This window comes from Setaria viridis, chromosome 7 (assembly GCF_005286985.2).
Source record: "Setaria viridis chromosome 7, Setaria_viridis_v4.0, whole genome shotgun sequence".
NCBI classification, from domain to species: domain Eukaryota; kingdom Viridiplantae; phylum Streptophyta; class Magnoliopsida; order Poales; family Poaceae; genus Setaria; species Setaria viridis.
In genome coordinates this window covers 23,407,378-23,428,184 of record NC_048269.2, presented here as the reverse complement: position 1 = coordinate 23,428,184, position 20,807 = coordinate 23,407,378, and the positions used below count along the sequence as shown (strand labels likewise).

The window sequence follows — 20,807 nt, the reverse complement described above, 5'->3', positions numbered from 1 at the left end:
GACGGTGCCAAACTAATGGGAATCAAATGGTAGTACCGAGAACTGTAGGCGTGGCGCTAACCTGTGGTCTAGCTGCCGCGCTGAAGCCGCTGGCCGCTGCTCCGTCCAGAGCTAGCTAGCCAGCACAGAGCAAATCTTCCCGCGCGATCCCGTCGAACAGTGCCCCGCACTGACGCCGCGGATTTGGCTGAGAGCTCCGGCATCGCGTCGTCTTTTCCGCCCCCCACACTGAATCATCGCCATGTGATTCCCGCGCTGCGGCGTGACTGCACTGCACTGCATCCCTGTACGCGCGGGGCGCAGTACCTGCGCTCGTACGCGCAGCTGCATGCGTGGCCGGCCTATGACCTCAGCAGTGGCCGCCGCGCCCGGCCCATCCATCACCTCACCAGGGCTGCCGCTGCGCCTTATCCGCAGCGCGAGCGCGAAGAACCTAGCCTAGCGCGGAGCTGGGCCGGCGTAGCCTGTGGTCCTCGCCGGAGACGCAGTCACGCGACGGAGTGCACGACGGGATCGGGATGGGATTGGCATCGGCCAGGGGCCAGGGGCCGAAGAGCGAGCGGGCGGCAACAGGGGTGGGCACACGGGGGAGACAGCGCAGAGGATGGCGGGGCAGGAGGAGCTTTCGACCTACAGAGGATTTCTGGGTCAGCGAGCCCAGAGCGAGCGTATCCGCTGGCAGTGAGATCCGGGATATTGCCGTGGGCCCGCCTTGCCCGCTCCCGCATCAAATGTTGAACAAAGTGGGGGGAGACGGCGAGACGCGAACATTTTGGTAGGCCTGCGGCCTGCGCCGTAGGTTTGGACCCAAGCTCGGGTCATGCTACGTGATCCCGTACAATCAAGCTGGGCTAAACACGCCTACATGGCCGGTTTGTCAGAGTTTGACATGGTTCACCTCCCACGACGTCGGTAACATCTGATTATTTTCACAGTAAACCAATGTCTAGTCTGGACATATTTACAAACGATGCTCGGTTTTCATAGCAGTTGGATCAAGATTCCATGGTTACCATTTTTTTTTTCTTCTCCGAGCTCTACTCACCTCTAGCTTCTTCTCCTAGAGAAAACTCAAACTTTGGATGAAGCCCCCATTCTAACCATTCGCCTTTGTTTTTGGGCGGAGTGTCAGTAAGGAAACTGCTTGACTCCCCTCCTTCCCCTGGCCGTGCGAACCTGGCTCCGCCAAGGTTGTCACTGGCCACCACTCATCCGTCGATCTACGTCAATCGTGGTAAATAGCATCCTCGTTATATATCTTGCCGAGTCTGTACCTACTACCAATGAGCTAGCCCACATCACCCAAAACCTTTTAGGGTCTGTTTGGCAACCAAGTGTTAAAGTTTAACACCCGTCACATCGGATGTTTGGATGCTAATTAAGAGTATTAAACATAGACTAATTATAAAACTAATTGCATATATGGAGTGTAATTCGCGAGACGAATCTATTAAGCCTAATTAGTCCATGATTTGATAATGTGGTGCTACAATAACCATTTGCTAATGATGGATTAATTAGGCTTAATAGATTCGTCTCGCGAATTAGCACAGGGTTCTGCAATTAATTTTATAATTAGCTCATATTTAGTTCTTCTAATTAGCATCCGAACATCCGATGTGACACTATTAAAGTTTAACACCTCGTATCCAAACACCCCCTTAAGCAGTGGATAGACTTTAGTGAGTCCCCACCCAAACCCTAATTCTCCAACTTGGGCCCCATAAGTTCATAGGAGATAATGGAGGAGGTTCATCATAATCGAGAGCTAGAAGGAAACATAGATAATTGTTCTTATCCGCTTAGTATGGCCTCCTGGCGTGGCTAGTCTTAGTGAATATTTTGATGACGTATTACCATTTAAAGGGACAAAAAAGGAATGATGTGTTTTATTGATCACTTTTAGATTGGAAGCTTGAGGTGTGCTTGTATTTGTGGATTGAGGTGACGAATTTGTTGCCAACACATGCTTGGATGAAGTGGAAGTGTAGAAAATGAACAAGTAGAAGCGAGGAAGTGGAGTGGAAAGAAAATATGGGGATCAGTCAAGGACATATGATGCAACTGTAAGAGTTTCGGAGAAAGTGGTTGCCTATCTTGGCTCGCCACGGTTACGTGTTTATATAGCAAAGAAATTACAAGAGTTTGACTTGATTACAATCTAGAGTCCGATGATAGTTCCTCAGTTATCTCTAATACAAGTCCTATAGGTTTACAATCTCAATATCTTTAACACTCTCCCTCAATCTAAACCTTCCAAAGCTTTCTTCTTCTCAAGGTTTAGATTGCTTCTAAACTCTTCAAATTTCCGAACTGGTAACGCCTTGGTAAAGCCATTGGCAAGCTGGTCATTGGAAGGAATAAACCTGACCTACAACTGTTTGTTGGTTACTCTTTCTCTCACAAAATGAAAATCAATTTCAATATATTTGGCACGGGCATGAAACACTGGATTGGCAGACAAATATGTAGCATCAAGATTGTCACACCACAGACACGGAGTTTGATCAAGACCAACTCCTAACTCGGCCAATAAAGATTCTAACCAAATGATTTCAGCTGTTGCATTTGCCATTGACTTGTATTCAGCCTCTATACTAGACCTTGCTACTGTCACTTATTTTCTTGCACTTCATGAAATAAGATTACTTCCAAAATATATAGCAAAACCACCTGTTGACCTTCTATCATCCACATTACCTGCTCAGTCAGCATCAAAAAATGCACTAATCAATCGAGAGCTAGATCTTTGAATCTTTAATCCAACATTAGCTGTATACTTTAAATATCTAAGTATCCTCTTTACTGTTGATCAATGGACAGTAGTAGGCGAGTGCAAGAATTGACAAATTTTATTCACAGAATAAGCAATGCTAGGTCTTATAAGAGCCAAATACTGAAGAGCTCCCACAATACTTCTGTACCTTGTACTACTTCTGTACCAAGGAACTCTCCTGTATGCCTAATAGATAGCTGTTCTGAAGCCGAAAGTGGAGTAGGTGTAGGTGTAGGTTTGCACTTTGTCATTCCAACACGCGCTAATATCTCCTGAGTATACTTTCCTTGAGATAAAATAATACCATCTCCAACTTTACTTACTCCAATGCCTAAGAAGTAATGCAAATTACCCAAATCTTTTAAATCAAAATCTTGTCTCAGATTGTGACGTAATGCTGTCATAGCCTCCTTTGAGGAACCGGTCACAATAATATCATCAACATAAATTAGCATATAAATTGTTACCTGTCCCTTTTGATAAATAAATAAGGAGGTGTCTGACTTAGAAGCTAAAAATCCTAGCTTATAAAGTTTGGAGCTCAACCTTGCATACCAGGCACGTGGCGCGTGGAGCTTGTTTCAAGCCATAAATTGCGTTATCCAACTTACACACAAAATTAGGCATACTAGGATCTTCAAATCCTAGTGACAGACGCATATAAACCTCTTCTTCCAGAACACCATGCAGAAACATATTTTGAACATCTAATTACCTCAAACACCATCCTTTAGATATCGCAATAGACAGAACTAGCAATTTTAACAAATGGACTAAATGTATCCTCGTAGTCAATGCCATACTGTTGTTTAAAACCTTTTGCTACTAAGCGTGTGTTGGGGGGAAATATTAACGACTTCCTTATATTTCTTAAACGACGGACATAAGGGTCCGGGCCCACCTCCAGCTATAGTGACCCCCGCCGACTTGTCTCGACCCCCGGGTCACAGGGTCGGACACGCCCGACCCCCGAGGCCGCTCCTCTTCCCTGCCGAGAGAGTTCCGCCTCGCCCGACCCCTGGGCGAGAGGGGTCGGGCGTGCCCGACCTGCTGCGCCCGATCTCTCGCAGCAGGTCTCCGCCTCGCCCGACCCCGGGCGCAAGGGGTCGGACGGGAGGGCGCGAGGTGTCGGGCGCAGCCGACCCCTCGTCACAAGGCTTCGTCTCGCCTGACCCCGGGCGCTAGGGGTCGGACGTATCCAGACCCACAGGATAGAGCTTCATCTCGCCCAAGGACATGCGTGGACCAGCGAACGAGGGCGCAGATCTTGTGGGCCCCCACCGATCTCGCCATAAATGCAACCGATGGGGGGGGCGTTCGGAATACGGCTCTGACACACGGAGAGGCGCCCGCGCGTCCTCGACGTGACCCGCCAAAGTTTTTGGGTGGAGCACTACTACCACGACTGCACAGGGCTATAGTTGCACCGTCCTAACCCTACTACCCTGTGACATTCATCTTAGGCCACTCATCGCCCATGCTGCAAGGTGCGCCGCCCAGTTTCCCGCTCGGCCTGGCGGTAGGGGCGTGTTAGCCGCACCCCCCGGCCAGCACGCGTGGCTACAGTGGTCGCCTGTCGTCCGCAACGTGCACGGCTACGGTGGCCAGTCATCATCATCAACTCGCACGGCTACAGTTGTCGGTCGCCACGCACGTCTTGCATGCTCGGCTACAGTGGCCGACCGCTGGGTCATCGATGGGACCCAACGGCAACCCCAGTGGCTCAGCTTGTCTCCCTGTACTTTACCTTCCTTGCTCCCCTTTTTTACTCTCCTTTACTCCTAGCTCGATTGTAATTCCCATGTCCTCCCTACGCTATAAAAGGAGGACCAGGAGGCTCGAGAAAGGGACGGCTCTGGAGCGAGCCGGATGTCCCCCGACTAACAACCCTTTCACACGAGCATCAGTACACACCCACAGAGACTTGGGACCAGCTTCCCTCTCTCGCCCGTTTGTAACCCCTACTACAAACTCCGCACGAGTAACACGAGCAACCTCCCACACTGGACGTAGGGCAATCCTGCCCGAACCAGTATAAACCCCGTGTCCCCTCGTGCAACCATCCGGGCCTAACGCGCATAGAAAACAAATTTACTTGCCGAAGTCTTGACCCGTGATTCTTGACACCAACAACGTGCTTTGTATCTGTCTATTGAACCATCAGATTTCTTCTTGATTTTATAGTATTAGGAACCAAGTGCCATATTTGATTCCTTAGTAATGCCGTATAGTATTCTTGCATAGCTCTCTTCCATTTAGTATCTCCCAATGCTTCATCTACTATTTATGGTTCACCTGTAACACAAAAATTTCCAAACCGCACAGTGCCATCAGTGAATTTTTTCGGTTTGACGATACCACTTTGAAGTCTTGTCCTGGGTCTTTGCAACTCTGGTGTCGCAGCTGCATGTGATGAAACACCATAGTATCCGTAGGATTTTCCCGTGCCGCATCTGATCCATCGCTGGTCGCAAAAGATTCAGAGTCAGCTGGAAGGCAACGTGGCGACGACAGGCTGGCGGACGCGAGATGAGCGCGCGCTGGCGTGGGAGAGTCATGCGCTCCCACGCAGCCCCCACGCGTCGCGGAGTCATTGGCACCTGGGATGTCGTGGCTGGGCGAAGCAGCCCCGTTGGCCCCGACAAGATCCACCTAGGATCTAGAACCGGATCTTGCTGCCGGATTGTCCTGAGATCAGACGCTCGGATCCGGTGCGGCTTCAGGTGGTGTTGTCGTCGTTTTTAAGCAAGAAACTTCACCAGAAATTCCACAATTTCCTCCACCATCATCTGAATCATCCTCATCATCATCACTAGACAAAATATTAGTAACATTTGAATCATCCTGATCATCATCACTAGAAAAAATATTAGTAACATTTGAGTCAACACAATTTACATCCCCAAGTAGATGCGATGGTAGAAGAAGGATTTCTTTGCGAAGGAGGGCATCAGCATTAGGATGGAGATTAGCAAAGGGAAAAATTTGGTCATAAAAAACAACATCTCTGGAGATATAAACCCGGCCAAAAGAAACTTCCAAGCAATTGAAGCTTTTGTGCTGGGAGCTATATCCAAGAAAAATACATCGAATATATCGGAAAGAAAGTTTTTGAGCATTGTATGGACGCAAATTAGGCCAACAAGCGTAGCCAAAAACACAGAGATCATTATAGTTCGGTTGCTCTTTGAAGAGAACTTCAGTTGGCGTGCGAAAGTTTAGAACTTGGCTAGGCAAGAGATTGATGAGATAGGTGGTAGTAAGAAAAGCTTCGTCCCAGAATTTCAAGGGCATAGATGCATTTGCTAAAAGGGATAGACCTACTTACACAATATGACAATGCTTTCTTTCAGCAGCTCTGTTTTGCTGATGAGCATGAGGAAAAAAAAACTCTATGAGATATACCAATCTGCTGAAAAAAGAATTAAGCTTCTCATACTCTCCTCCTAGTCTGATTGAACAGATATAATTTTCTTGTTAAATTTCCTTTCAACCATATTTTGGAAGTTTTGAAAAACTTGAAACACATCGAATTTGTTTTTGAGAAGGTATACCCACGTATACTTGTTGAAGTCGTCTATAAAGCTTACATAGTAAGAGAAACACCCAACAAAAGTAGGTGCCGCCCCCAGACATCAGAATATATCAAATCAAGGGGAGAAGAAGACAAGCTATCTGATTTTGAGTAAGGAAGCTGGTGACTTTTAGCCATTTGACAAGCATCACACACCGAATTATTATTCTCATCTGGAGAGTAAGGTAACTTATTGTTTCTAAGCACACGATGTACAATGGGGAAAGCTGGATAACCTAATCTACTATGCCACCTTGAAGAGGAGGGTTTATTGATGCCATAAACTTGTTTATTTTCCTTCAGAAGGATTTGCAGCTATTGGATAGAGACCGCCCTTGCATCTACCTTGATGGATGATTTTCTTCATTTGCTAATCCTTAATAAAGAATGAATCAGGGTGAAATTCTATATAGGCATCATTATCAGATGTAAAATGATGAACAAAAACTAAGTTCTTGCTAGCGGTAGGAACATGGAGAATGCAAATGTTTACTTGGGTATGTAAAATTGTGTGCCCAATATTACTTATTGTCATACCTGATCCATTAGTTGCTTGGATTTGGTCACGATCATTGTATTTGTCACGAACGGTCATCTTCTCAAGCTCTCCAATAATGTGATCAGAAGCACCGCTATCCATGTACCAATTTGTATCTACTCCATACCCAGCTGAGGCAGCACCGACGGTCTTGGAGAATTGCTGCTCTTCTTCGTCTTCGTCATATCTATACCAACAAGAAGGTGCTTCATGGCCAACCTTCTTGCAAATCGACACTTGCTGTACTTGCCTCCTTGCCTTGCCATGTTTGGGCCACTGGAACCTCCACACTGTCCACGGCCACGGTTTACACGACCAAAGTTTCCACCACCACGGCCCCGATAATTATCTCGTCCTCTTGAGACAGAGTTTGCAGATGAATGATAGTTGTTTCCTTGTCCTTCAAGAAGCATCTCAAGACGAGTATCATAGGCCATCAATTGAGCATAAAGATCACTAAGGGTGATGGGATCAGATCAGCCCATAACAGATGAAATGACAGGATTGTAATTATGATCTAAACCAGTAAGAATATGTGAGACCATCTCGTCATCATCGATTACTTTACCGGCAGCAGCAAGTTCATCTCTTAGACCTTTCATCTTGGTGAAGAACGCCATCATGGACGTGCTTCCCTTGAGGTGGAGAGCTGCATGCGCAAGTTTGTTGCTCACGCATGGGATCTGGTAGAGAACATAGTGTCCAATGCCGTCCATACTTCGGCTGCCGTTGCCAAAGTTGCTACCTAAGCACATCTTTGGTGAGGCTGTTGTTCAAGTAGCTAAGAAGTTGCTGGTCCTTGACCACCCAGCTTGTATACTCTGGATTGGGGACAATCTTCTTCTCAACCTCCATCGTCATCGGGGGTGCCGGTGTTGTCTCGTCTAGGTAGCCCATCATCTGAGCTGCTCGGATACTAGGAAGGATTTGAGCCTTCCAAAGCACATAATTTTCCCTGGTTAGTTTCTCAGAAATCGTTGGGCCAAGTGCCAGGGGCGCCACATTTGAGGAGGATGCTATGGGTGTTGTTGAGGCTAGATGTTTGTGGGAAGAATGGCTTTGATAACCATGTAAGAGTTTCGGAGAACGTGGTTGCCTATCTTAGCTCGCCACAGTTACGTATTTATATAGCAAAGAAATTTAATCAATCTAGAGTTTAAACCAATTATAGTTCCTCGGTTATCTCTAATACAAGTCCTATAGGTTTACAATCTCAATATCTCTAACAGCAACAACATGGTGGCGGCGAAGTCAATAATGCATATGGTCTAGAGGTGGCATGGCAGTATCGGCACGATTGTAGTTGGCTAAGGAAGTGAGAAACATTGACGACGACATATAGGGCTCAAAATTGAAGGTTAGATTATGTGTTTTATACCGAGCCACAAGGAGGGCAGGATAGTATGCATCGTTTGCACGTCCAGTCGTATTGAGCTAGAACCTAAAGATAGCCAATGAAAACGTACCCTTCTAAGCTAGCACCAAAATGAGTGAACCAAATGCTTGCTTGCTCAACTAGATAAAAGTGTTGACATTGCTGAAAGGAAAAGATGGCGAAAAGATCAGAGCATATCTTTTTGATTGTCCCATTCGTCGGCTCAATGCGCAACACCCTTTGCTCAACTAGATAAAAGGGATTGATGGGCCGGTCCATTCCATTTCGCAAAAACAAAAAATGATTAAGTTTGAAGTTAGGATAATCCAGCATCACCATCTTACTCAAACCAAATGCCCTATAGCTAGCGGGAGAACATAAATATTTTAGCTTGTGAAGGATTGTTGCGTCCTGCTTGGATATTAGTATGTTCGTGATTCGACCCATGCAGTTGTCCATTCATGTGATGTCCTCACTCCTCAGGTACAAAAGATCTTGTCCCCATTTTCTCTCCGTGAAGAGAACTGTCTGTTTTAAGCGACGACGGAAAGTGGAGAAAAAGCGGAAGGGAAGCAATCTGTTCCAGATTCAGAAGGAACAGGCACATATGCCGATATGCGCATTGCACACACACTGGCTTTGGCAGGCACACCATGACGGGTGGAATCTTTCCCGAACTGCCCAACAGGGACGTAAGCGTAGCATCCGTCGTCAGCTTTTTACACCTCCTCCTCCCCACCCAAAAGGCCGAAAAGGCCCCAAGCGTGCGTAGACAACACATGGAAGCAGCACCGTCTGTCTCTTGGTGCCCGGCCGTGCCCATTTTTCTCGTCGAGAGCTATTAGTCAGACGATGTTACGAAGAAATCGTTCGTGTGATCAACATGACAACATCTAAGCATACGACACGATAATCCAGAGGAAACTGGACCAGCTGCAGCAGTTTCAGGAGCAGTGTACGTGAGCGTGAAGTGTGACTGTTCCCGGAGGAGGACGGATGCACGCCAAGGTTTCGCGGCCGGCCGGCCGGAGGTCCGGGCATATCCGGGGCGCACTCACCCGTCGCGCTCGGCTCGTCCCTCACCACAGCCGCCGAAAGGGACCTCACGCTCATCTCATCTCACTCACCTCCGTCGTGTGGGACGGGAGGGACGACCCGGCTGGCAAGTCGTGTCGAAAAGCGGGGAGGTCAAGTTCAAGTTAGCGGCGGGTCGAGACCGGCCCGCTTGCCGGCGGCACCGCACCAGATCGGCCCCCCAGGCTCCATGCATGCGGCGTGCGTGGGTGGGGGCGGGTGGGCGTGGGCGCCGCTGTTTTTTCTGGTGTCCCTGAGAAAAGGTTGACGAGGCGCGGCCAGGGGCGAAGCTCAATATAGTTTGGGGGGTGCAAATGCACCCACGCCAAAAACAAAAGTAAGAGCTAACCATCTTGTTTTACCCCATATGCACCCCCCTAAGTCCAACTCTATGCACCCCCCAAGGCCACAGCCGCGTCAGCGTGTTCTCTGGTCTGTGAGCGAGGTAGCGTTCAGCTCAGCATGCATGATTGTGTACGTATCAATTATCCATCAATCCTCCACATCTAGAGCTTTCCTACTCACTCCCTTTGCTCGTTTCCCACCCACGCTGAAGCCATCACGATACCTCCAGATGGGCTGCTCGGCTGCTCAAATGTTGTTTGTTTTGGAAGTTCTAAACTACTAATTATATTGTCTCTTTATCTTTTTCCAGTAAAAGCATCCAATTTTGCAAAATAATGTTTCATTGTATGATCACTGGTTCGGCAGGAGCCAAAAAATGGGTTGCTTATCTAGTGAGTAGTAGCTTTTGTTGATCTGTAGAGTGTAGGGTTCCAGGTTCTTCTGTTGTAGTAAATACCGTGCAATATAGTGTTAGGCCGTATGTTATATGTTGAAAAAATAACTGCTGGTTTTAGATTCAATTTTTGGATTCTTGCGAAAAAGAATTGGAGAATTGTAATGGAATTATTTCACATAAGAGAGAATAAATTTGAAGGGAGTATTTGAATTTATGTTATCGCTTTGACATTTGTATGTATTAATCTAATAATGATAGATAAATGGATGACATCGTTAAGCTTAAGCCTAACAGCTAGTTTAGTACAATAAAGTATGAGATGTCAGATGCTTTGTTCACCTAATGCCCAACATTATTCGTGATTTTTTATCTTCTCCTCTTCCTTTAGGGTGCGTTTGGTTTGGAGACAAGAAGGGATGGGACGGTGCCGTTCCTATTTTTTGGGATGGGATCATCCCGTCTGATGTTTGTTGAGAGGGATGAATTCATCCCAGTTTTTTGTTTGGTACGATGGATTGAAAACGAGGGACGGATGGCTCGGGTAACACCGTTAGCTACATGTGTTTAGTGGGACCCACATGTCATATATGGGCCCACATGTCATCTTCTTTTCTTTTTTTTTCTCCTCATCCTTATCTTCTCCAACCCGCCAGAGCTCCCAAAGGCCCAGGCTGCACGGCCCCCGCTCGCCCGCCGGAGCTCCCTGCCGCCCAGGCCCCGCCGCCCCCCGCCGGAGCTCCCTGCTACCCCAGCCGCGCTGCCCCCACTCGCCCCCGCCGGAGGTCGCTGCCGCCCCGGCCGCGCCGCCCCCGCTCGCCCCCGCCGGAGGTCCCTGCCGCCCCGGCCGCGCCGCCCCCGCTCGCCCCAGGATGCGCCGCCGGAGGTGCCTGCTGGCCGCGGGCACCGGCCGCGGCGCCGGGGGCGCTCGCCCCGCCGGCTGGACCCGCTTGCTCCGGCGGCCGCTCGTCCCAGGCCACGTCGTCGGAGGTCCCTGCCGGCCGCCGACCCTGGGCACCGGCCGCGCCGCTGGAGGACCCCGCCCTGCCGGAGACGAAGCAGCCCCGCGCCAGTCTCGCGAACGGAGAAGGACGGAGCAGACGGCGCCCGAAGTGGGATGACTCTGTCCGCTCGTTTTGGCCGGACGGGGTCATCCCGCATCTTGGGAGCATATTCCCATTTGTGGACCGTCCCGTCCCTCGTGACTCCGAACCAAACACTATCAAATTTGGGACCGTCCCGTCCCGTCCCGTCCCGTCCCCGGTACCAAACACACCCTTACATTAACAATGTCATTAGTGACTTTTGAATACTTTTAGTGCTATTTACTACCTCCATATCGATTATTTGTCGCTGCAAGACTTTTAGTCACGATGTTTAACCATTCGTCTTATTCAAAAAATTATGTAATTACCATTTTATTTTGTATGTGGGACTTATTTTACCATCAAAGGTACTTTAACAATAACTTATCTTTTCATATATTTACAATAAATTTTTGAATAAGATGGTATTGCAAAGAAAATTTAATAGCAACAAATATTCGATATGGAAAAAGTGCATTGGTATCACTGTACTAGTGGTAAAGTGGCCCACCCTCTCAATTTTGCTCTAGCTTCGTCACTGGGCGCGACGACATCCGCATCGGGGAGGAAAGGAACGTGTCTTTTTTGGTGCTTTTGTTTGGGCATGCTCCCTCTTATCGTATTGGTGTACCGCGACGCATCGGCGGCGTCGCGTTTAGGCCTGGAGATCGAGGAGAAGGCCGTGGTCAAGTACTCAAGTGAACGACACGGCTCGTGGCTCCGCGCTTGCTTCGGGCCTCGAGGGTGTTCCCAGTTCGCACTAGAGTGGATGCTGACCTTTCTCTCGGTAAGTTTGTGCCGTCGATTTTTCGGTAAGTTTGGGCATCTTTCTGTTGCGGTGAGCGGCGGAGAGAAGTTGTGGCGTGCGGTGTAACCGTAGCCGATTCTCTTCAGACTGAACGGAAACCATTAGCGTCAGCCGTCACCCGTCACTGGGAAAATCGATCAGTGCCTTTCTGGGAGAGGTAGCACCTTTTCTGAAAGGACTGAACGGGCTCAGGTCACAGCGACGCATCGCTGTTGCGCTTGGAAGCACGGCAGCTGATGCGCCATAAGCAAGAAGAGGGATGCAAGCTTCAACACGAAAGAAGCGCGCGCCTCCATTTCCACCACTCCACTCTGCACTACTTCCATCTTATCATGCACTACCGCCAATCCGTTTCGCTTAAGCCGTGCCATCGGCCATCCAAATCCAAGCGCAAACTTCCTCTCGACATAAAGAACGCTCTCTTCCCACAAGTTCAATAATGTCCAAACACAGACATCTGAAAAAAAGGTCCAAACACAGACCAAAGCCCCGAAGACTTTCATGTCCGGTTTGCACCACCAATGCACACGCCTTTTTACCGCCCTACGACCCAACACTCGTAGTAGCGCTCTCGTAGCATGGTCCCTGGTCGCCAACCGCCACCACCACGAACCGCGCCGACGACGGCGACGAGTCGCCCCAACCCAACCCCCAACAAAACAAGCAGCCCCCCTGCGCTGCGCGCCCCTTTCGTTTTCCCAAGGATCCGGCACGGGACGGTAAGATCCGCCGCGTACTCCTCCCCCGCGCACCCATCCGCCAAAAAGGCCAGCACTGACCGCGCGTCTCGTCCCTCTCCGGTTTTAACCCCTTGCTCACTCATCAGAGAAATCGGAGCGCAGCGACTCCTGTACTGTGCGCGTGCTCGTCTCCGTGCCCGTGGCGTGTCCCGCGAGCGCGACCAGCCCCCACCGCCGGCCACCAGACACCAGCTGAGCCTCGAGACGACCGCACGCTGGCTGGAGGCCAGCCATGTGCCGGAGCAGCTGGAGTACTGGACCTCTCCCATCACAGCAGCCGTACGTGCTCCCAAGAACACGGAGGCACGGAGCAATTGGGCCAATAATGCGAGTGCTAATCCACCGGTTTATTTTTAAATGCGACGTGGTAATCCTGGGTCCCTGGGCGGCTGGCTGGGCAGCGAGCGGAGCTCGGTAGTCGGATATATAGTGCCTGTGCTCGTCGCCCAAGATACCAGGATCTCGGGAAAGCGAAAGACGGGCAGCGGGCACGACGTCTTTCTCGCCTCTTGTGTGCCTGCTGTCTGCGACTGCAACTGGCGCCGCGACGCCATTCGCCACCGGGGTTTGCCCAGTCAAGTGCTTGACTGCAATCAGGAGGCCAGCTCGATCTGGAGTTTAGCCAAATCAGGAGGCCTAATCCCAACAGATGGCATCAAGGCCACGGGGTTTTGCATTGGGAGACGGCACATCACATGATTGGCCTAGGGTGGCTACCTAGGCTTAGGCTACTGTCGTCAGGATCAGGGAGAGAGGGTGTCGTGTGTTATTTCGTCGTGTTCGCTCGGCACGGATCTGCCCCCAAGATCCTCTATTGAATCCGCTGCCGCTTGGCCTACCGTGTCGACGACTGGCGCCACGGATCGTCATGCCACCCGCCGCGCTTTTTGACGTTAATCGGGGTTACTGTTTTCGCCTGTGCAACAAGACAGCGGCCGATGTTGGCGATAGCTAGTAGGAGCAAGTGATTACTGGCGCGGCATGAGTACACGGTCGCGACTCGCGAGCGTAATCGGGACACGCCTTTGCACAAAGAAGACGTGCGAGCGCTGTTCTTGACGAGCTTGAGTGGCGAAGACTGGAGACCGGCTGGCAGAAAGCGGAGAGAAAGAAAGAAAAGGCGGGCCATATCATGGACACAACTTGAGCTTCCTCTCTAGTGGACTGGCACTCATCAAATCTCACTCGAGCAATCTTTTCTGCATGGTGCACGCGGGTCATGGATGCATATATCTACAACCTCAAGTGAAAGGTACGATCATAAGGTATGATGTCAAACAAAGGAAAAAGGGTAAAAGGACGAGTGAAATTCGCACAGCCATGCTCCCGTATCAAGCCCCGAACAGGACAAAGATGGGGAATCATGTAATGCTTCCAAGTTACATGGAGATGTCACCCTTTTACAGATCTGACATGTACAGCACAACCCATTCAGGTTTGAATTCCCGGAATCGAGTAAATTCTCAAAAGTTACAAATCATAGGTCATTTGGTTCTGAAAAATGATTCATAGGCCACAACACAAGCCAAAGCCAAGAAAAATTACAGGAAGCTCGGATTTGATGCGCATAAGTCAATAACATCCCATTTCAGCATTTCTCAAAGAGTCGAGCTACGAGGGCACGGAAAAATGGCGCCAGACCAATGAACTTTTGCCTCTTCTGCTGCCTGCTTCTACATTATGATGCTAAGCTTATAAAACACCCATGCCAACATACTACAGGTACTTCCTTGCGAGGGCCCTGACCTTGGTATCAAAATGAGAAGATGTGATGCGAGAGCCAGGCAGGTAAAGCGGGTTGAGGAATATCTGCACAGCAATAAACAACCTTATATTATATACTACAAAATAAGTACTGTAGGTTGACGTAAGGAAAATTTGGAAACTTCGTTTCAAAAAAAGAAGGCAATTTTGGAAACTATAATGCGTTCTATATACACTCCAGAATTCATCCCGGATACTGCATACAACTACACATCAGCATCAACTTGCAAGATACAGAATTAAAAAAGTGCCATCACAGTCATGAGAAAATTCAAATGAAAAGAATCGCATGATCACCAGCTACTGTTGAAAATGATGTCTGCCACAAAGAACAAGATAAATAGAGGCATCATAATTGAATACCATGTCCAGAGATAAACATGAATGCATTCAATCTAGAATGCATTGGGGAAATTCTCCTGACTGTAGATGACCAATAATTGTCTTACCTTGATGTAAAATTCATGGACCTCTTGAAAAAAGCTTTTTATTCCATCTTCACTACGTGAGTCATGAAGCAACATGAATCTGGTATGTGTCATACTAGCAGTTAAAGAAACAATAACACCATTATGATCAAACTTTGAAAAACGAAGATAATGATATATAGTCAATGTCATGTAAAACAACAAAAGGACTGTCGTTGTCACTTTTTGAAGGATATGACCAGCAGTTACATAAACAGACACCACAAGGTCATTGAATCTATCAACTGACTTCAGGAACCTGACAAAAAGAATGTAAAAGATTATAAGTTCTAGGTGAGGTAAACAATATATAAAATGTTACAGGATAACTTTGGGTTGTGAATTATTGTGTCCACATCCTACATTAAGACACAACCAATAAAATACTCACATTGCATTTGTGGTCCATGCTAGGTCCTGAACAACATCTAACGCAGCATGCAGGATAAACTGATGGTGATAAGATAGATCTTCCTTCTGCCACAGAAAGCAAATGCAAGATTAGGCATACATAAGACAGATCTTCTTTCTGCCACAGAAAGCAAATGGTAGGATTAGGCATACATCTTAGTAATACAGTACGGATATGTTACTTCATAAAGAAAAAAAATTCCTGCCATAAAGGGTACAATTCTATATATCTATATACAGTGATACACACCACAGCTTTAGTCTAAACAAAGAAATTTTAGAGAAGTAAACTACTCCATGAAATATCTTAGCTTTGCTCTGTAAGGGATGGATATGAAGAACTGATCTTCATATCCATCCCTTACAGAGCAAATAGGAGAAAAAGGAAGAAGTTGATTTCAGTCCTGGAGGGGGCCAATGGGCTGGTTGAGGACCCCTAAGAGATGATGGCGGTGGCTGTTGATTTCTATAAAGAGCTGTTTAGGAGAGAGGATAGAAAGAATGTAAAGTTGGCAGAGAACTTCTGGGGGGCAGAAGAAATGCTGACAATGGAGGACAATGAGGGTCTTAGGGCTCCTTTTTCAGAGGAAGAAATTAAGGTAGCAGTTTTTGAGAGTTACGCGGAAGGGGCACCTGGGCCTGATGGTCTCCCCTTCCTGTTCTACCAAAAGTTTTGGACATAATCAAATCAGAATTGGTGGATCTAATGTCAGCCTTTCATAGAGGGGAGTTAAACTTGTCTAGACTAAATTTTGCATTAATCACACTTATTCCAAAAGAAAATGAGGCTAGACACGTGAAGAAGTTTAGGCCTATTAGTCTGTTGAATTGCAGCTTTAAAATCCTCTCTAAGCTTTTGGCAAATAGATTGGATAGGATTGCTCATAGGTTGATCTCCCACCAGCAGAGTGCTCTTATCCAAGGGAGGTATATATTGGAAAGTGTGGTTGTTGCACACGAAATAGTTCATAGCATACACCAAAGCAAAGAGCCTGGTGTAATTCTTAAGTTAGACTATGAGAAGGCCTACGATAGGGTGAACTGGGATTTTCTATTTGAAGTCTTAGAAACTAGAGGTTTCTGTCCAGAATGGATTTAGATGGATCAAACATGTGGTGGTGGGGGGTTCAGTGGGGATCACCTTGAATGGAGAAGATAGCAATTATTTTAAAACTGGCAAAGGTCTTAGACAGGGTGACCCCCTGTCCCCCATCCTTTTTAACTTAGCAGGGGATGTGTTTACTAAAATGCTGACTAAGGCAGCAGCACATGGCCTCGTGCAAGGCCTGTTAGGAGACTTTAAGCAGGGGGGTATTGTGTCATTGCAATATGCTGATGATACGATCCTTTTCTCTTCGGCGGAAGAGGGGAAGTGAGAAATCTGAAATGTGTCCTAAACTGCTATGAGAGACTATCAGGAATGAGAGTGAACTTTAGTAAGAGCGAGATAGTCCCAATGAACATTGACGGAGATCATGCACATGTTTTGTCGCATGTCCTGGGGTGCCCAGTGGGTGCCCTTCCAATGAGCTACCTAGGCGTCCCCCCGCACTACTCTAAGTTGAGGAGGGAAAATGTGCAGCCTTTAGTAGATAAGATTTTGAAGAGGATAGCAGGCTGGAGGGGGAGGTTATTGTCCTATGGTGGGAGATTGGTGCTAATTAAAACATGTCTAGCTAGCATACCAATTTATCTTTTGCCAGATACATGAGTGGAGAGGATCAGTTGTGGAAGCAGCTCGTTGATTTTAAGTATAACACCAAGAAACCCAATGTTTTCTCTTGTAGGGACACTAACACCTCCCAGTTTTGGAAGGGTGTGATGTGGGCAGCTCAAGTGGCAAAAATGGGTTATAGGTGGCACATAGGAAATGGAAAACAAATTAAGTTCTGGGAAGATAACTGACTGGGGTCTACTAGCTTAGCCATTCTGTTTTGGGATATTTATATGCTGGTTCATGAACAATCAGCCACCATTGCAGAGTTGTGGGATGGGGCAACTCTGAAATGTACTTTTCGAAGGTGTGTTATGTTAGTTAATTGCTCAGCTCATTTGCTTCTCTCTTCCTTTTGCAAAGTCAATGGAGCTGGTAGAGCTCCTAGCCTGCTACTGGCTCCTGCCTGCCGTATATGGCAGCAGTGCCATGAGTAGAAGGGCAAGCATGCCCTGTCATGTATTGTACTAAGTAGTAGGTAGTTGGTAGAAGCACTCATTCTAGTATGTACTCTAGTTTGACTTTAGTCTCTATAAAGAGTAGAAGAGCAGCTGCAGCTCAATTCAGGTCAGCTCAATTCAAGAGTGTGTGTGTGTGCTCTGTTCTCCTATCCCTTCTTCTACCTCAAGGCGTGTGAGAGAGTGGCTGTGAGTTTAGGAAACTCACCTTGGCCATTGCCAACATGTTACACCAAGCCAGTTTAGAATGGGAGGAAATAGTTCAGATAGCATCCACCATTACATTTACTTGTGAAGATGATGTGGTAACCTGGGAATACACCTTGAGTGGTATCTATTCGTCGCAATCCCTCTACAAAATTATAAACTTTAGGGGTGTGGTGCCTGTGCATACTCCAGCAGTATGGAAGTTGCACATCCCACCACGGGTGCATATTTTTTTATGGCTGCTCTCAAAGAACAAACTACTAACCAGAGATAATCTAGCCAAGAGAAGAAAACTAGAAGACAATACTTGTCTTTTCTGCGCTGAAACTGAAACTGTTCATCACCTGTTTTTTGGGTGTGTGGTTGCCCAACAGATTTGGGTAGGACTAGCTGAGATAGATGGCACAAATGGCTTTAGGGATTTTGAATCTGTGGCTAGATTTTGGATAAGTGATAAGAAGCATTGTGTGATGAATATGTTTTGTGCCGCGGCCATGTGGGCCATTTGGAAACTGAGGAATTCCTTATGTTTTCAGAACTACAGGTGGAAGGATCTCTCGCAGCTTTGGTGGAGTATGTCAGGAATGCTCAAGAATTGGTCCCTGTTGTGCCCTGCAAAACATCTGGAGAGATACAATGCGTGGCTGAGCAGCTTGGAGGCACTGGCGGCGATGCCGGGGAGGATTTGTTGGAAGGATGGTGCTTCCTCATGATCAGCACCAAGCTGTAAAACAGGAAAAAGGCAAAGAAAGACAGTAGCAGGGTTTCCCAGTTACTCCTGTTGTGTGCAGCTGGAGAGTGATGGTTTCAGTAGAGGTGAATTGAGTTGGGGGTTCTCAATGTAGTTGGAGTGTTGTAGTACTGCTGTTTAGCTTGTTGGCTTTTTAACAGTTCTTAATTCCTGTGTGGGGCTTGAGGCACTGAAGAGAGACCCTGAGATGTAACTACTTAAACCTGTTGTCCTGTTTGCAATGCATATGGACAGGGGGTTGTTTCCCCTTGAACTCTAAAAAAAGATATGAAGAACCTGATCTAACATGAATTATGTTCATCTATCAACTATTTCCAAATCAATTTTCTTTAACATACCAATATATCATATCAACAAAATGAAATAGTTCATATCATGGAGAAAAGAAAATGAAATGTTATAGATATAGCTGGACGAGCCTCCTGTGCAGTACTGCAGAGGGATTCATTCCACTGATGTATGGGTCTCACTGTGACATGGCCCACATACCAGTGAGAGCGAGTTTCTCTGCAGTATTGCAGAGGAACGATATAGCCATATAGATAAGTGTAATTTTAACCTAATATATAGGAAGGAAATGAAGTCCAAAGTACTTACTTTTGGTGTGGATCCAACTTCTGCCTCATAGATCGGTATGTCATTCTTACTCACAATCACAAAGCATGCTGTACTTGTCATTCACACCAGCACCTAGATTAATTTCACTCCAACAACAATCTTCAGAGGTTGCAAACAGAAGAACCTTCGACATATAAACAGTTTCCTCAGAAAAAATTAATGCAGATACCCTAGACCCAAAAGGATGGAATTATACATTTCAAACAAAGAATGAACAAATGATTATAGATGGACAAAACATATGAAACTATGGTTCTACATCCATGGTAACCTTATCTGGAACTATGTGCATGTCTTCTGTTTCCGTATACAAGGCACAAGGGTATTTAATGGTTACTTCTTCATGAACACACAGGAGAGCTTATATCTTTGTAGTCTGTACAAAGAAGAAAACGAGTTCTTGAAAGTTGAGTACAACACAAGCTGCCCAAGGTGCTTGATGAGTTAACGATACAAAATGAGGCTTACATTAATAAACGCCAACAACCGAATAATCTAAGCTAGGCAGTTTAGTGGCAACTGTATGTTATCTCAGTTCTGCTATGTCATGAAGTTTAGTTAAGGTAAACGCTATGCTGTTCTTATTCGAGAAACTTTTGTATCAAGACCTTGGAACACTTATGTTTTGTACAGAATTGGGTTTCCTTGTGCTAAAAGAAATGATCTAGTGAAAAAATATCAATTTGCAGAGATGGAAGAGATTGCAAGGCACACACAGGGCTCATATAGTTCTGTACTTCTGCTAATCAAGCGATCGTCACTAAGAATGGAATAAAACCTTTAGCAGCCCCAACAATTGCTCAAGTCTGGGTGAGTTTGCAATTGGAGTCTAGTGCAGGAAATTCTTGGTTTCTAAGCTGCTCATCAACTGGTAGCAGTATGAATGGTTGCCAGTTTCTGTTGGACTTAAGGTATGCTGTGCTATTCACAGATAGTCTATGAAAGATTCAGGTGCCAGGGACTGTACAGGTAATTGAATAGTCGATCACCATCATATCAAAGACAACTGCTTCAACAATAGGATTGAAACTGCCTTAAAGAATAAGTAGAAACTAATCATCAGTTCCAAATTTCTCAATTGAACCATAAACCTTTCAAATAAGGTATCTGAATATTATTCTACTTCACTCCTATAGCCATGTCTCCTTGCTCCCGTGGCTTTGCCGGATCAAGGTCCTAGCAAAGCCAGTTCAAGCTCCGCAATGACACCTCCGCTCATTTAATTTCGCTGGATCTTACACCTAAAGCACCTTTCTCGCCCCTGCTTGCATCTGACATCGCAAAATCTAGCAACTAAATCGCCCTTTCTAGCTCAGGTTCCATGGCCTCCTACCAACGGTGGGTCTTTACGCAAATTCTCCACTGACGCAGGGATAACGAAATGGCAAAATTCCACACACAAATTGACCACTCAAAACCAACAAGACATGGGACTGGGCATACAAGAAAGTAATAATAGTTCACATGGAAGGGAGTACCAGGGAAGACCGCAAGGGCGCGGTCTCACCGCCTGAAAACGCCGGAGCGCCGCCGTCGTCTTCGTACTCGGGGGCGGGGATCGGGTAGGAGACCTGAGCACGGCGGATGAAGGAATGACGATGTTTCTCTCCCCGTCTGCGACGAAACACTCGAACTGGTTGTGGGCCAAGCCTTCAGGTTGGTTACTTAACTTATTGGGCTGGGCCTATCTTTGTGGCCCGAAATCGCC

The 20,807-nt window shown here is 47.0% G+C and overlaps 1 protein-coding gene, 1 long non-coding RNA gene and 1 other non-coding gene across 7 annotated transcripts; 1 reads left to right on the top strand and 2 right to left on the bottom strand.

Annotated features, from left to right (window-relative positions):
- Window positions 1-7,312: 7,312 nt before the first annotated feature.
- On the bottom strand, window positions 7,313-7,451 carry LOC117866070 (small nucleolar RNA Z247). The gene has a single exon (XR_004642764.1). It is a non-coding gene; the product is annotated as a small nucleolar RNA Z247 (small nucleolar RNA).
- A 6,562-nt stretch (window positions 7,452-14,013) lies between these two features.
- LOC117865866 (uncharacterized) lies at window positions 14,014-20,733 on the bottom strand. Of its 5 annotated transcripts, none has more exons than XM_072295164.1 (6): window positions 20,578-20,733; window positions 19,079-19,223; window positions 15,332-15,414; window positions 15,139-15,199; window positions 14,923-15,009; window positions 14,014-14,518 (listed from the first exon to the last, which is right to left on the bottom strand). In XM_072295164.1, exons 2-6 carry the CDS (start codon window positions 19,157-19,159, stop codon window positions 14,426-14,428), a joined length of 405 nt encoding a protein of 134 aa, XP_072151265.1. In that variant the 5' UTR covers window positions 19,160-19,223; window positions 20,578-20,733; the 3' UTR covers window positions 14,014-14,425. The 5 variants fall into 5 exon arrangements, with proteins under 5 accessions (XP_072151265.1, XP_072151262.1, XP_072151266.1 ...); XM_072295161.1 differs by having other exon boundaries at window positions 15,332-15,417; window positions 20,578-20,732; XM_072295165.1 differs by having other exon boundaries at window positions 19,079-19,171; window positions 20,578-20,725.
- Window positions 17,451-18,655, top strand: LOC117865867 (uncharacterized). The gene is made up of 2 exons (XR_004642657.2): window positions 17,451-17,853; window positions 18,267-18,655. It is a non-coding gene; the product is annotated as an uncharacterized lncRNA (long non-coding RNA).
- Window positions 20,734-20,807: the final 74 nt, after the last annotated feature.

Bases quoted from the DNA above. Each gene is read 5' to 3' on its own strand.
- LOC117865866 (XM_072295161.1), bottom strand. From the start codon at position 19,159: ATGACAAGTACAGCATGCTTTGTGATTGTGAGTAAGAATGACATACCG. The intron at 15,418-19,078 runs GTAAGTACTTTG...TTTCTGTGGCAG, and splicing joins AAGTTGGATCCACACCAAAA to AAGGAAGATCTATCTTATCA. The intron at 14,519-14,922 runs GTAAGACAATTA...ATTGCTGTGCAG, and splicing joins TCCATGAATTTTACATCAAG to ATATTCCTCAACCCGCTTTA.